We start from the raw sequence: 15,811 nt of genomic DNA on the forward strand, positions 1-15,811 counted from the left end.
TCGACATCACCTGTGAAGAAAATGGAAACAGCAGGAACTCCTTCTCCGACCCGATTGATGCAACCTTCCCAGGTTATCGTGCAAGAGCATAGAAGCAGCACAGAAAAAACTACGAGCCCAACCAGGGCCAGTGTTAGCGAGGTTGAAACTGTTGAGGAGAAGATATCGTTCTCAAAGGTGGAAACCTCAAGTAGACGATCGCCTTCACCATCAAAACGAATCACTGAGGAGAAATCAGAGGAAATTTCTCCTTCAACTTTAAAATCTGTAGTGTCTGAGGAGATCGAAGAAGTGAAAACGACAAGTCGGTCGCCCGCACCAATCAAGCACTCAAGGGAACAAATATCAGTTTTATCTGATACTAAAAGCTCAAGTCAGCAGAGCTCGAGCTATGTGTCCGAGATTAGAAGTACGACACCGTCATCACCATCAACCTCAAGATCAGCCTCGCCTTCGAAGATTAAAGAAATCGTTCCTGCAAGAGCAGCCCGTTCGCGCTCAATATCGCCATCAAAAACGCAGGTCTCAGTGAAAGAGCACGAATACTCCTTGTCCTCGTCACACAGCTCGCCCACGCGACAAGTTTCGATTGCCAGTGCCCAGGAAATCGAAGACCCACAGTGGCAGAACGTGCGCGAGTCATCAAGCTTTACCGATACCGAAGTTGTGGTCAAGCAGATGTTTACCGAGTTTAAGAAACATTTTGAGGGTGAACTGGTTGTCGGGTCGAAGACCACCGTCGATAAGATCGTGAGCAGTGATGTGCTCGCAGCAAAACACTTTATGATTCGTATACCAGCAACTGGAGTTACAATGAAGCTTGAGGATGCTCTAATGCTCAAGAAGGTTACAGGCAAAAGTAACATCGTTGTGAGGTCGCTCAACGAACTCGTCTTAGCCGAGGATGAGGAAGACAACTACAAGACCGCCATGATTGAACAGGAAAATCGGCTCGAATCGTCGTCACAGCTGAAGCGGGAGTATTACGATTCACATAAGCACATCTTTGTCAAGCCGGGCGGCAGCCAACAGATCAGCTTTGAACAATTTATCAGTTCTTCGAATCTGAGTGATATTCGCATCAAGGATATGAAATCAGACGAATTTGTCAGCCTGCGCGAAGCATTTGAGCGCGGTATCATCGACCGTCAGACTGGCGAGTTCTTTGATCACTCGTCTGGCGCGTCTATGTCATTCTTCGATGCTGCGGATCTATCGTTTGTCACATGGTCACCACAGGGCGCTCAGCGCTCGCGTGTCTCTAGCACGGGTGTCACCTCAGGGTTCCAGTCGCTCTCAGAAGCCATCCGAGGTCTATCCTTTGACGCACAAAAGGTAAAAAAAGATCAAGCGCTGTTTGCCATTGCCACGAATCAGCAAATGAAAAGATGCCTGCTGCAAATGTTTCAACAAGTTGCAATGCTGTTGGGACAAGCTTGGAATGGAGAGTAACACAAATCACACCCAATCTAAATTGTCAAATTATCACTCGTAGCAACGTATGTTAGTATATCTACCTTCTTATTGTTGTTTCCTTAATTCTAGCAGGTGTACAGAACTGTCCTTTCGGCGGAGCTTGCGTGCTCCTCTACGGAACCCTAAGCGGGCATAATTAGTTTCACATCTTATATAATCAGCTCAGTAAAGATACAAGGAAAAAACGAAGCCAGCAAAAAGCTTCTATCTACCCTCTCGTTTTTTTGTCTTGTTTGTCGTCGCACAGCCGTAGTGCTACAGACAAACGAATTGTTTTGTGCTTTTTTGTTTGTTGTGCTAGTCCTTTATTGTTATTGTTGTTGTCCTTATTGCTGTTAACGTATGATGCCAGTCTTCTGACGTGTTGAGTTGTGTAGTAATTATTAGTTCGTTGTTCTTCAAGCACAACTCACCACGAGCTCTATGAGCACCTCGAGCAGCTGGGGTAGCCGCCTAGAGTTTTAGCTTAAAAACACATACGCGCACGCAACGTGCTCCCGCTACGAATAAAGAACTAGGGGATCACCTCAACACGGACTGAGCTTCGAGCCTGAACGTAACTCGCTTGTGGAGCTTGACCTCTATTTCAGATCTAACATTTCGGTCGTGCGGTAGCCCGAACCATTGAACCTTATATAAATTTCATGCATGAAACATTTCCAACTAACGAACTAGATCCGTGAAACGGCAAAAACGTTTTGAAGCAACCAATCGAACACAATCTATGCATACTTTTTTCTTGGTCGCATTGTAACGCTTGATAAATGAGTATGAAATTCGTAGAGAGTATAGCGTTCAATTGTCTAGTTCGTTCGCTTCCTTCAATCAGCAGCTTTTATTGCCGACAGCATCGTCAAATTCTCTCTGTAGCTTATTTCTAAAATGTTCGCAGAAATAGTCGCGTTCGTTCAGCCTAATCGGAACCAGTTCCTCATCGTGGTGACACTGTGATTCAATTGTAAACTATTATAGCACTTCAATAAATGCCAGCATTACCTCACGTCCATATATAGTAACGTTGCAGACGGCGACTTGTATAGGACAGCGAAAGGAACGATTTTTCCTTTTCCCCAACCATCAAAGTTTATTTCTTCAGTCCGATTCGCTTTTATCTCCGCGAGAAAGAGCTGAACGCCTCCCACAGTAACAATAACAACAACGATGACGGTGATCCACAATTGCTGAAACAAATAACGTAAAATGACGGACGACCGACGTTGGTCACCGTCCGTCTTACGATCGAGTTAGTGGTTGGACGAAGCGCTTCTGTTGGCATCGTCTATTTAACGATCAGCAGCAAGGGAAATAGTCCGATGCTCAATTCGTATCGTTGATCTGGAGGCTTTCGTCCTCAGCAATAGTCCGTGGGCCGTCAGCGACGGGACAAAATTGCACGAGTAGCTACAATAACATGACACACTGGCCAAATATTGCTCACTGAATTCTTTTGCAGTCCTGTTTCATAGGCGACTCGGCCGTCTCTTCGAGATGTTTTACTAAGATCTGTTTGCTGGAGCTGTATCTGCGTGTGGCGTGCGAATGAATGTTTGACTGGTTAGGTTGTGTGCCCGAGAGTGCGGGATTTTTCGAAAACTTCCCCTACTAAGCCTTCTCAACTGATAGCGGCTCGTTGGTAATGGATGTTGATCGGTGTACCATGTGCTGTGTTGTCCTAAAGGCTATTCAGTAAAAATAGTTCTCGCTAAGACATCGTCTCGTTATCGCTTTTAGTCTTTTCGTTATTGATTATGCGACGTTGATGTCTGTCATTGTTTGAAAATCGTCCTCGTATCGAAGTAGTCGTTGCCTGTCACACCCGTGTTCCCGTTGTTGACATTGATGTTGGCCTGATTAATACGATAGCGTCATTCTTGCTGCCGTCCTTACTGGCCTCGATATTGTTGTTGTTTACTTTTATGGTTTGTTGTAGCATCGGCCATAACCATCTTGCCGGCCCGAGCTCATGTATCGTCATTGCGGTTCACGATAGTCGTCCTATGACTGTTCGCCATCGTTTTCATTAGTTCTTATCAGATACATAGTAATCACTAGATCTCGTCTATCATTATTATCGTAACGGGGTAGATGCATAGTTTCGGTAGCAGTACGGGATGGAACGTAGACTCGAGCTAGACTGACCTCGACTGTAACTCTTTTGGAAATACTCTAGAGCGATGAAAACTACAATGCAGCGTTTCTCTTCAACTGAATTAATATATGTTTAGTTGTATTTGCTAATCCACATCGCCATATTACCATCATCCGTAAGCGTGAGCAAGGTTCGGACAATCGCCGGTAGACGCTTGCGGAGACGCCGCGCTTCGATTGCCAATATATTACATATCTAAGTGCAATAATACTCTAATGGGACGTACACGTAATATCTACGACTACACACACAAACGATAGCAGGAATTTGTGTTTGCTGAGTTGTACATCTGTCTGGCCTTTTGCTGGCCAAGTATGGAGACACGCTGAAAACGCAGACATGCAATGGAACAACCACAACACATCGAACGGTTCATAGGTGGCTGACGAAACAGTCTATTGATATTAAGCCTATTTGACTTAGCGCGATTTGTTTACGACACTTAGGAACACATGAGGTGGTGGGGTTCGAATCCGGGCGATCTCGTACCGGGAGGGGCTTGTCATCCAACGACCCAAGTATTGAAGCCAAAATTCGACAATTTAGTACTGATTAGAACAAATTATAGAGCATCAATTGTCTAACAACAGCTGTCATGCTCGGGAAAGATCGATAGGTTCGTTCTCAGACGAATTTTCTGTTATGCCCCTGAACGTGATCATCGTCTTCGTTTTTGTAACATCACCAGATTCTCAGATCACAGCAATGCATTGTATCCATCCTACTTGGGTCGCTGTCGTCACGACTTATTTACTTTAGTCGATCAACAGTCAGTCGTCCGGCCAAACCCATCGACGTTTTTCTTCTATTGACAAACAGCCTTTTCGATAGAAACACTGTACTCAAATAGCATCACAATTGTTTGTCTGATTGACATTTATAGCAGTTGAATTTATAGCATTAAGTAAATCAGTAATCTAATTAATGAAACAATAGCAGTAATTATCCGTGCAGTTATTAATAGATAACTGAATCGTTGAGCGCTCGCTTGACATATTGAAAATGCACCTACCTGTAAACATATGCAGAAGAAATTCTGTCATCAACTTCTGATCATCCGATCGATCGATCGTTGCCACTAAAATTAACGCGCTCGGTAATACACCACTATCGTATGCCTAAAACGATCGCGAAGGGAATGTGCGATTGATCTGTAATAAATAACAAAAATAGTATAACAAGAATACACAAAATAAAATTAAAACAATAAAAAAAAATAAACAAAACTGCAACCAGAATAAATAAGCTCATAAATTTATTAATCCTCCTAAAAAACTAATCCAGTGTGTGAGCTGATGCAGTCCTACTAACACAATGAGAAACATGGAGGAAATGCTTGCCTCCATTCTAGTTCTACCTGTTCTAGATTTGTGCTCCTTTTTTGCATCCGTAGCGATAATACTCGGAATTGTCTCTGGCCTAAGAAAGCAATAGCAAACCTTAAAAACACGTTTACCGTCGCTGTTTCTGTAATCAATCCAATTGTTGGCCTTCTCCCAGTGTGAAAAATTAACTGTGGAAAGAAACAGACATGTAGACGTTGCTAGAGCTTGCTCCTGGCACAACATTTGTCTTTTTTTCGGTGTATCCTACTGTTATTTGGTTTTAATTATGAAAATTTCCACTCAAATCGGCCAGTCAAAGGAGAATTTGAGAGAGTGAGCCCAGCAAAAAAAATTCGATACCCTGAAATCTTGAGCCCGATTCAAAGCACATCACCTGTGATCTGAACGGGAATCATAGGCCATTTGCCAAACGGGTACTCAGTTGAGATTCTTCAATCATCAGAAACAGTAACCACCTCTCACAATGCACTCATATAGTTCCATTGATTAGAAACGATCAAGAGAAACCAACCGAGTAATTAATCAACCAGTGTACCAAAAGCACACCGTGTAACGCTCTGCGTGTCTGTGTACCTGTGATAATTTGAGCGTGTCTGCTGAGCGAATGCCGCTAAACTTTTGCTGTCACTTATTTGATCAGAAACTAACTTAGCGTATTTCTATGTATTTGTGCCATGCTGCCGTGTGGGTGTTATTTCCTATGGGGCCTGTGCTTCACAATCGCCAGGCGGCAATGCAGGAGAGGTATCGCGTCAGCGATGAGTCCCTTACAAACCTCGCCGCATGGTTAAGTGAAGTTGAGACAAGGATTGCTAGCCTTGGCGCGCTACACGAGGATGTTAATAGACTGGCACACCAACAGGCGGTCGCCAAGGTAAGTTTGTTACGCTGCGCTGTCTAAATTTGCAGAGGATGTGGAAACAGATAGCTTATGGATAGCTTATTAGTGTTACATTTTGCGTGCGGTCGATGAAATGCAACGTGTAGATTGTACTCTCTGATATGTACAGGTAGTCCCCATATATTCAGGTTGGCAACACACGTATAGCTGACCTGTATCTGTAGCCAGTCAACCAATTAACTGCTACCTTTTAATGAGAATATTTTGAGCGAACTTAATTAAGCAATAGAATACGTTCGCCTAGCGGCAGTACATTAACTGATGTATTGAGAAAATAAGATACTTTGAAGACATCTATCTATATGTGTTCAGAGCTTTGCGCTCGGCTTCAGCGCTTCCACAGACACCCCGTACGTAACTATATCAGACGTAGTAGCAACAGCCCGTATTTCTAGACGCATTACATTAGCTCTAGATGAATAGAACTAACGATCCTCAGGTAGAACAACAATAGTGAACTAGTGATGCTTTTTATGCCTACGAGTAGTTGTTACATGAGCGAACCATGTTTGCGTGCTGTCGCATCAAGGACACGGGCAGACAGGCGGCCGAATGCGCTAAGGGTGTGTAAATGAAATTGTTTACATACAGATTCGCATTGGGTAACATTAGTAGCTTATGGATAGGTGGGCGATTGCAAGATGCATCTGTGCAAGCCCAACAGCAGAATCTGGTAACAAAGGCTCATACAATAGAGATGGGGAGCGCTGATGCTACGGTCAGGCCACCTGTATAACGATCATCGTCCATGGACGTCTCTCGGTCGGCCTGCCTCTTGAGGATCGTGTGATCGTGTACGTGCACTACCGGTGCACTATTCCCCAGAAAGTAATCACAGAACTTTTGAAGCTGGTGTTTATTCGTCTATGCCAGTATAGACACATAGTTAGTTACGCAGGCGACAAAAACAGCTTCACGCACCTAATGTTCACTAACATTCTGTCTAATTACGCTAAATTTTCTGCCAATTTTTCTTTGTTATCATCACAGACTGTTAAAGAGGAACTTGAGATCAATCGTAAGGTGGTCAACCAGGCATTGGATCAAGTTCGCCAGATTTCTAAGGAGGGCGCCGAGCTTCTGTCAGCTTCAGAGATCTCGAATTTGCAACGATCAGCTGAGAGTATTAAGTCGCGCTATGACACGTCTAACGTGAACGCTGATAAGCTGTTGCGCAGGATCGACATGGCGCTCGAGGAGCTCCAGAAATTCTCCGTAAGTATTATTTTTGATGCATACAAATACACGTTCTGCGAAGTTGAAAATAACACTATTGCTTGTATTATTGTTAGTACTGCTAGCAACAAAAATAACCTACCTCTGTCGTTTCTGCTGGCATTGTTTTTTCGACATCACAATTAGCACAGCCACGCACTCACTAGCGCCATCGCAAAATGCATCTTCTTGTTGTCGAGTCGTAAGCTGTTTATACTTTGAAATGTCGCCATCTTTAATTAATGTTTCCCGTCCATGGCATCCAGTCTTACTTGTTCCGTTTCAACTTACCCGGTACTCAAAGTTTTGCGTGTTTCCATGAAGGGCGATGCGCTTGCTGCTTTTCCCCAAGGCTGTGGTGATCAGCACAACTGATGGCATTCTGTTAATTCAGTTTGCGTCAGTTTTTCCGATGAAACTACAGCACAGGTAGACAGCGCAGCCATGCAAGGAAGGCAAAGAGCCGCTGGCTGCACCACTAAGCTTAAGCAGCGAGCGAAGTCAGCCTAACTCTATACTGCAATGATGATGATACACACACCTACGCGATGCTTTGTCGAATATTGACAGCAATAACAGAGTTGGCCTTCGACTCTACACTTGTTTGAATCATTTACAGAACGAGACGCGCACTTTCATCGACTGGCTCAACGCGTCCCAGCGCACACTAGCCGAGTACGAAAAGTACTTGTCAGATGTTAGCAATCTGCGCGACAACATGGACCAGTTCCGTCAGTTTTCGACTGACGTCATATCGCATCAGGCTGACCTTCGCTTTCTCACTATGGCTGCCCAGAAGTTCATGGACGAATCTAAAACTTACCTCCGGCAGTTGAATGAAATCCGGACGGCCCACCCCGACCGCTTGGGCCATATCGAGGCTCTTGAGAGCGAGGTGAAGAGTCAGGTCAATGAGGTGACCAACACTTACCAGATCCTCCTCAATCGAGTAAATAAACTGAGTGACCAGCTCGGCGGCCTCGGGGAACGCAAGCGGAACTATCACGAAACCGTTGAAAAGGCGACAGTCTGGCTCAATGATGCCCAGAAACAGGCCAAGAAGCTGCTCGAGGAGCCTGCCGGCGCAGAACCCCGACAAATTCAAGATCAGCTGGACCGCGTGCGTTCCTTCAACATGGATATCATCCAGCAGGGTCGGCTGATCGACAATGCCCGTCATGCTGGTGAATCTCTTATCGACATGCTCCCAGCAGGCTCCCCGGAGAAGTCTCAGATTCAGGAGACGATTAAGAATCTGCATGACGTCTACCAACAGATGGTCAATCTAATCGGAGAAAAAACGAACGAGTTGCAGGTGGCGCTCATCCACTCACAGGACATTGAGGATGGTCTCAATAGGTTGTTAAAGTGGATGGATGATGTCGAGTCGCAGATCAAGATCCAGTCGCGACCAGCGTCATTAATCCGTGAGCGTCTGGATCAGCAGATTCACGAGCACCGGGTACTTACGCAGGAGATCGAAGGCCAGCGCTCAGTGCTGGAAGCTATGACTCAAACTGCCCAACAGGCGAAACTCGCGAAGAAGGTTGAGCAAAAGCTGCGTGACATGCACTCGCGCTACGACGAAGTGCTCGATAAACTCCGCAAGAATGGTCAAGTTCTTGACGAAGTCTCCCATCAGTTAGACCAGTTCAATAGCCAATGCTCGCGCTTCGAAGACTGGCTATCGCAGCTCATCGACTCGATCGAAGAGGGCGGAGTGGCTAGATCTGCCGAAGAAGTACAGGCGCGCCTCGAAGATGTTATTCGTCGAAAGAATCAGAAGAAGTCGGACTTTGAAGAGGTGATCAGAGCCGGCAGGGAACTTGTTGGACGTAGGGATGTCACCGACACATCTATCATTAAGGATCGTCTACGGCAGCTCGAGCAGCTTTGGAAAGAGATGGACGTACGTCTCACCGAACAGGAAAGGAGCAACCGCCTAAGAATGGAGCAGCTTAGTGCTTACGAGACCCTCCGAGCGAAAGTACTTGAGTGGCTATTGGCAATAGAGAATAAAATCGAACGCCTTGAGCCCGTGTCTCTCGACAAGGACGCCATCAGGAGGCAGGCGATGGAAATAAAGGTAGGCGTTGCATAACCCACTTCATCGCTCATCTCGATATGATCTCGGAGAGGGTAGAACTGAACAGAGCACATTTTCTTAATGACATTTCAAGCTTGTCTTTTCATGTTGACTTTTGTGTTTTTTTTATTAATTTCTTTTGCGACGTGCGACTTCAGCCGCTCATCAAGGAGCACGCTGACTACAGACCGACTATTGACAAGGTTAACGAGCTGGGCCGCATTTACGATTCGCTCATATCCGAGGAACGTGCCAGCAGCCGCATGTCTATCAAGAGCAGCCCCACACGGAGTGAGTACACGGGGCAACAACAACAACAACAACAACTGAATAGCCACTGCGCCCAGCAAAATGGGCACTCGAATGGTCATGGCCCTCACCCTCAATCCAATAACAACAGTAGCCATCCGGGTAGACCCATCGCAGGTGGCAAAAACACCTTAGCGCCAGCCGCATTTGCTGACGAGACCTTGCTAACGCCGACGCAACAGCAGCAGCAACAGCAGCATCTGCAACTACATCAACAAGCTTCCACGTTAAATCACAACCCAAACAACTCAGAACGCGTAAACAAAGCTGCCACCCAACCTAAACACCATGCTAACCCAGCCGCGCACGCCAGTTTTATTAAATCAGGTAGACTAGCTAACCTTCTTTGCCTAATTTCGCCTAAACAACAGCCACTGCAATAACTACTGCATCTATTGCTGTTATCCGAAACAACCAAGCCGAAGCTGTTTCAGTTGTTAATAATGAAGTTGTAGAAACTATGTTCTCACCTGTTTTCGTTCGGATCCGTTGTCTGATTTGATCGATAGCTCGTCTGTGAGACGGTTTCAGTAAAAGCATCAATCGAGAATCCCAGAACTCGGTTCGGTATGATATTGATGAAAGGTCGATTGGGCCGACTGCAAAACAATTCTGTCACAGTGAAGATTAATTATCGCTCAGCGCTGAGCTAACTAAGTGGCGCGACCAGGTCGCTCTCTGCTAGCGAATCACACTTATATATCCAGCTTCCTTTTTCTTCAGTTAATTTTTGCGCTAATCAACTTACTAATTCGTATGATCGCAAGAAGTTACCAACTTACCTCGATTATGTCCTACTCAGTCCGTTCGTTCGTTACTATTAGTCTAAATAGAACATGCCTTGTTGTCAACTTGACAGTTTGATTTCAACAACTTACCTGCATGCCATCTACCTGTATTGAGTAACGTTATGTTCTCGTTTAAAACAGTACTACTGCTGCTGCTACATTCGGCATTGAAACTCCATACACGATTGGTATAATATACGGTGTTTCAATCAAGGTCTTTCGACACGCTTTTCGTTCGATGTTCCCATCAAGCCGATAATAATCAACAATGCCTCGCTCGACCGCAAAACGTCCTAATCACACATTCACATAAACTTAGCGAGCAATAATTAGCTAGCATATTTCTTAGCTATTGACAAATAAGCGTCCTGCTCACTGCACAACTGCTATAGCACTCACAATGGCCGCTAGGACGGCTTATCTGTTGTACCTTGAGCTATTGACACTCTACGTGCTCACCTAATTTCTCTTTTTCTATCTAACTGAACGAACTTGCCGTTTTCCGCGTCCTGTCTCTGTGTGTGTGTGTTATATATGTCCGTGATGAAAAGAATCTGCCATGATGCCCGAAGTGCGAAGTCCCCTTGCGGAGACTAGCGGTTCGACGAGCGGGTTCAGCAGCCGGCAAAGCTCAGTTGAACAATTCGCATCGATCGAACTCGGTGAGTCTTTCTATTTTGTATCGCGGGTCGATTCGCGATCATGAGCCCCACATCTAAATTCTCAGCCAACTTGTATTTCGGATCCGTTCACCGGCCCAGCGTTGGATAACGCCAGCGATTGCTGGCTACAGCCCGGCCCGACATCGTGGGATCTTCCGATCTGCCTACCTCCACATTTTTGAAACTTGTCCGGAAACTAACTGTCGAATAGAAAAAAACTAGCGAACTATTTGTTTTTATTCCCTCCGTACGTCTCGGAACTACGCATCCATTTTTCGATTTCTTGTTACCGGCATGTCGCAGTTAACAGGTCTGTAGGTTCAGATCACGCTTTTGTACCCTTCGTATCTATGGTTTAACTTATTATAGCCGTTCAGAGTGGCGAACCAAGTGCGGATTATAAAGACCGACTTCAAGCTACGTCAACGTCGGCCGTTTTAGTCTCGCGCTTGACCAAACGAGCTAACAACCCCTGTCATTTCGGCTGATATCACCATCACAATCAGGAATAGTGAACCTAACTACAACTTAACTAGCGACACTTCCAAACCGATGCTGTGGTCCGGTACGAATTTCATGGTTTCTTCGAATTAGTTCACTATCTTCGATATAGATATATGTTTGGACTTAGCAATCCATCAGCATCAGCCCCTTCATACGTAGCGTTCACGTTCGCCAGCGAGTGATCTTGGCTGGTGAACGTGGCGTTCAAATACTTTTCGGTAGCGTTTTTTGCTTTTCTCGTCTTTTGTGTGCAACACCGCATGTTATAGCAGAACATCCGTCGTAGCTGAATTTCCTTAATACTGTCGGACGTTTAGGCCGTCATTAACAACTGCACGTTGCGCTAATGAAGATAAAACATTATGATCCATAAATTTGGGTAAGTTTCCGCACAAGGAGCCGCTTTCCATACACAATAGGACCTTCTAACGCGCGTGCGTTCCACCATTGTGCGTTCTTCAACCAGATGTAAGTCCAGTGCAACAACAGCTGAGCGAAATCAACCACCGTTATCAAATTATCGGGGTGAAGCTCTCTGACAGACAGAGGGATCTGGACGGACTTGCCGATGAGGTCAAGAGGCACCACGACACCATGAAGTCTCTTTCGGCCTTTGTGCAAACTAAGGTATTACTACTTCTACTTTTAACACTATAGATAATGATAATGTTATCCACTTCCTTCCTGTGATACGGCATCTGTTTTTGATGTATGATAGATTGTTTTATTACTCATTGGGCGATACAGTGCACATATATGTCGGAAACTTAGCTAATAATCCATTTTCTTTATTAAATAGGAGCGCCAGTTGCCCAAGGACGTGTCACCCGCCTCTAAAGAACTTGCCGATAAGCAATACTCCGTCTTGAAGGAGATTCAAAATGACTTGGCGGACCGTCAGAATGAGATGGACCGAGTCAAGATCGAAGTTACTGACCTGTTGCGTAGAAAACCCAATGCGATTGGCGCAGACAGTCTTCAGCACTCGCTCCACGAGCTTGTTAGCAAATGGTCCACTCTGCAATCCCAGATCAGGGATCAACTTGCACTTCTCAATGACTTTAGGGACTTCCAAGATACCCATAAGCTCTTGGATAACTGGCTGAATCAAAAGGATAAAATGTTTCAAGTTCTAGGTGGGTATTTTGCTGAGCCTTAGAATCGCTCCTTTTCGGCTGATCGTTTGATTTACTGAAGAAATGGTTAACATCAATTATAACAGTCATTTAGTCTATATTAGGAGTACCTTCCCTGTCACCTTCCAGAGCTAGTGTGACAGCATATTAAGTATTTTTTTTATTAAGTCTTATTATTTTGATATTAGATACCTTTGAGTATTTCGTTGAGCTCGTAAATTTAACTCGTTTGTATCTCTTTATAGGCCCCATCGCTCATGAACCACGTATGATTACCGCCCAAATGCAACAGGTGCACGTGATGCGCGACGAGTTTACCTCACAGGAGCCTCTTATGCGCAGGATGAACCAGTCCGGAAACGAGATTTGCTCAAAAATGGGCTCGGCGAACCCTGCTGCTAGGAAGGTCAAGGAGGGTATGGACGATATCCGCAAGAGGTGGGACGAGCTTTTGGGTCGTCTGGAGGAACGCGAAAGAAACCTAGATGCAGCGACAGGGGCCACCCAAGAATTCCATCAGGCCATCAACAAGCTTCAAGATTTTCTGCAGAATATCAGTGACAACTTTGATCGCTTGGGTGATGACGGCGCTGATATCCATGATCAACTGCGGCGACTCGCTGGTCTCGAGGATGATCTCGAACGACAGCGCCCTCTACTGGCCGAGGTGGAAAGTATGTGCGATCACCTCTGTGATATCTTGAGTGATCCCGCTTCAAAGAGCGAAATTAAAAGCAAGTTCGCTGCTGCTGACCGCCTGTACAATAACCTTAACCGAAAGCTGAGTAACCGACGCGCTGAGCTTGAGAACTCGCTCAAGGAAGACCGCGAGTTTGTAGCGAGCCTCAAAGAGGCCCAGGACTGGTTCGATGAAATTGAACACAAGCTGTCGGCTGACTTCAGAATTTCTGCTGACGAGCATATCCTACGCCAGCAGATCGAGCGTTATGAGCCCGTCTACCGTGAAGTTTTGGACAAGGAACACGAGGTTCATATTCTCCTCTCAAAAGGTAATGAGATCATCCAGAAATTGGGCCGTAACAAGCCTGAAGCTCAGCAGCTGAAGGCAAAGATGGATAACATGCGCAAGAACTGGGAGAAGATCAAGCGCGAGGCGACTGAAAGGCACACTCGACTGCAGACAGCGATGGAGAATTGCAAAAGGTTCTACTCGGTCCTCAATAAGTTTGGTCCTTGGCTGCAAGGCACTGAAGCTAAATTTAATGAACTAAAACCACCTTCATACCACCGCGCCGATCTAGACAAACAAATCCGTGAAATTCAGACATTCAAAAACGAAATGTCCCGTCACGCCATTGACTTCGATAACGTGCGTAGTATTGGAGACGTTTTCCTGGGCTGCACGGACATTGATAAGGAGAAAGTTCGCGACGACCTAGACAACCTTCAGAGAAGATGGAACGAGCTGAGTAAGACTATAATGAACCGTGCCCAAGACCTTGACGATATTGCAGCTCGTCTTGGCGAATTTAACGACAAGGCCCGCGACGTAGGACATACCCTTCAACGCATGGAGGATCGTGCAGCGTCGCACGATGATGGCGTACGCGATGCCCGCACACTCGAAAAGATGAAGAGTCTTCTTCGCGAGACACAGGAATTCCATAAGGATCTTAACCGTCTGCGTGCATACGGTGAGTCCCTGATCAACGGCGCACCAATCGGCTGCGATACGCGTCACATTTCGGATACTATGGATGAATTAGAGCGTCGTCACCGTGAGCTCACACACAGACTTGAAGATAAGTGTCACGAGCTCGACGCTGCCGCCGGAGTTATGACCCAATTCAACAACAAACTCAAATCTGTCCAAACCAACTTCGGTCATCTCGAGGACGAATTTAGTGAGTTCGGTCCAGTTGGCCGCGATCTTCGTATTCTAAACATCCAGATGACCGAAGTTAGAACATTCAAGGATAAGCTGCATAGAGCTGATGAAGAGCTTAAGGAAGCGGAGCGCGAAGCCCGCGACGTCATTGCTCAGGGCTACACCCAAGACGCAAAGGGTCTAAGAACTCAACTGGATAACTTGAAGAAGCAACTAAGTCGCCTCAACGAAAAAGCCAATAAACGCGAGTCTGGCATCGAAGCTATGCTGGAAAAACTAACGAAATTCTACGACGATCTCGGCGATGTACAGCGCAGCCTTAACGAGGCATCCAACGAGGAAAGAAACTTCCGTCCCGTAGGCGCTGACGTTGAGACTATTCGGCAACAACAGGAAGAATTTAAGCACTTCCGTCGCAACCTCGTTGAACCGCTGGGCAAAGCCATTGAGGAGATCAACCGCATCGGCCAAGGTCTAATTCAATCGGCACCCGCCGGCGTAAACACTGTCCAACTAGAAAGCGATATCGAAAAACTCAACAGTGAATGGAATCTACTTAAGGAGCGTATGAATGAAAGGGAACGCACGCTCGATGCGGCCCTACTTCACTCCGGAAAATTCCAAGAGGCTTTGGCTAGTGTAGAGAAATGGCTCCAGGAAACGGAGGAGATGGCTTCTAATCAGAAACCACCATCGGGAGATTATAAGGTAGTCAAGGCCCAACTGCAGGAACAGAAGTTCCTTATCCGCCTGATCCAGGATAGACACAGCAACATCAATTCGCTTATGCGAATGGGCGAGGATGTCATGAAAAATGTCGCCCCTGCAGAACGCTCGAATATCCAGAACACGCTTGAAGATATCCGTGAGAGATATGACAAACTTCACAGCGGAGCCAAGAGGCGTATGGATGCTCTGGAAAGAACGCTGCCCGTTGCCAAATCGTTCCAGGATAAGATGGCTCCATTGGTAGACTGGTTAGACCATGCAGAGAAGAAGCTCACATCCATGCAGACCATCCCTACCGATGCTAACAGGGCCGCTCAACGTGCCCAGGAACACAAAAACTTCCATAGGGATATTCTAGATCATAAGCGAGACTTCGAAGAGCTCACCGAGATTGCTCAAACCCTTATGAGTCTCGTGGGAGATGAAGAAGCTCGAACAGTTGTAGATAGTATGCGAGAACTGACCGACCGTTATACTAGGCTCGTGGAAGAGTCTGAGCGGTTGGAGGATATGCTTCGTAATGCTAAAGAGGGTAAGCAACCTTTGTTATGCCGACAGCGATCTATTAGAGACTAAAAATTTGTTTTTAAAAAGTACTAAAATAATGTATTACTATTATAGAGAATCACAAACTACTGGGTTTGTATTTAAATCTACAAAA

At 45.7% G+C, this 15,811-nt stretch overlaps 1 protein-coding gene across 10 annotated transcripts in view; it reads left to right on the forward strand.

Annotated features, from left to right (window-relative positions):
- Positions 1 to 6: 6 nt before the first annotated feature.
- shot (dystonin-like protein short stop) overlaps positions 7 to 15,811 on the forward strand; it is a 34,399-nt gene continuing 18,594 nt past the window's right edge. For 9 of the 10 annotated variants that reach the window (XM_086969262.1, XM_022837036.2, XM_086969258.1 and 6 more), the window contains exons 1-8: positions 7 to 1,335; positions 5,699 to 5,845; positions 6,863 to 7,087; positions 7,707 to 9,173; positions 9,332 to 9,809; positions 11,903 to 12,063; positions 12,236 to 12,572; positions 12,818 to 15,682. In XM_086969262.1, the coding sequence (XP_086825388.1) occupies positions 22 to 1,335; positions 5,699 to 5,845; positions 6,863 to 7,087; positions 7,707 to 9,173; positions 9,332 to 9,809; positions 11,903 to 12,063; positions 12,236 to 12,572; positions 12,818 to 15,682 (6,994 nt within the window). In that variant the 5' untranslated portion in view covers positions 7 to 21. The remainder of the gene's footprint in view (positions 1,336 to 5,698; positions 5,846 to 6,862; positions 7,088 to 7,706; positions 9,174 to 9,331; positions 9,810 to 11,902; positions 12,064 to 12,235; positions 12,573 to 12,817; positions 15,683 to 15,811) is intronic. The other variant, XM_086969257.1, reaches the window with a different exon arrangement.

This window comes from Varroa jacobsoni, unplaced genomic scaffold (assembly GCF_002532875.2).
Source record: "Varroa jacobsoni isolate VJ856 unplaced genomic scaffold, vjacob_1.0 scaffold_686, whole genome shotgun sequence".
Lineage (NCBI taxonomy): Eukaryota > Metazoa > Arthropoda > Arachnida > Mesostigmata > Varroidae > Varroa > Varroa jacobsoni.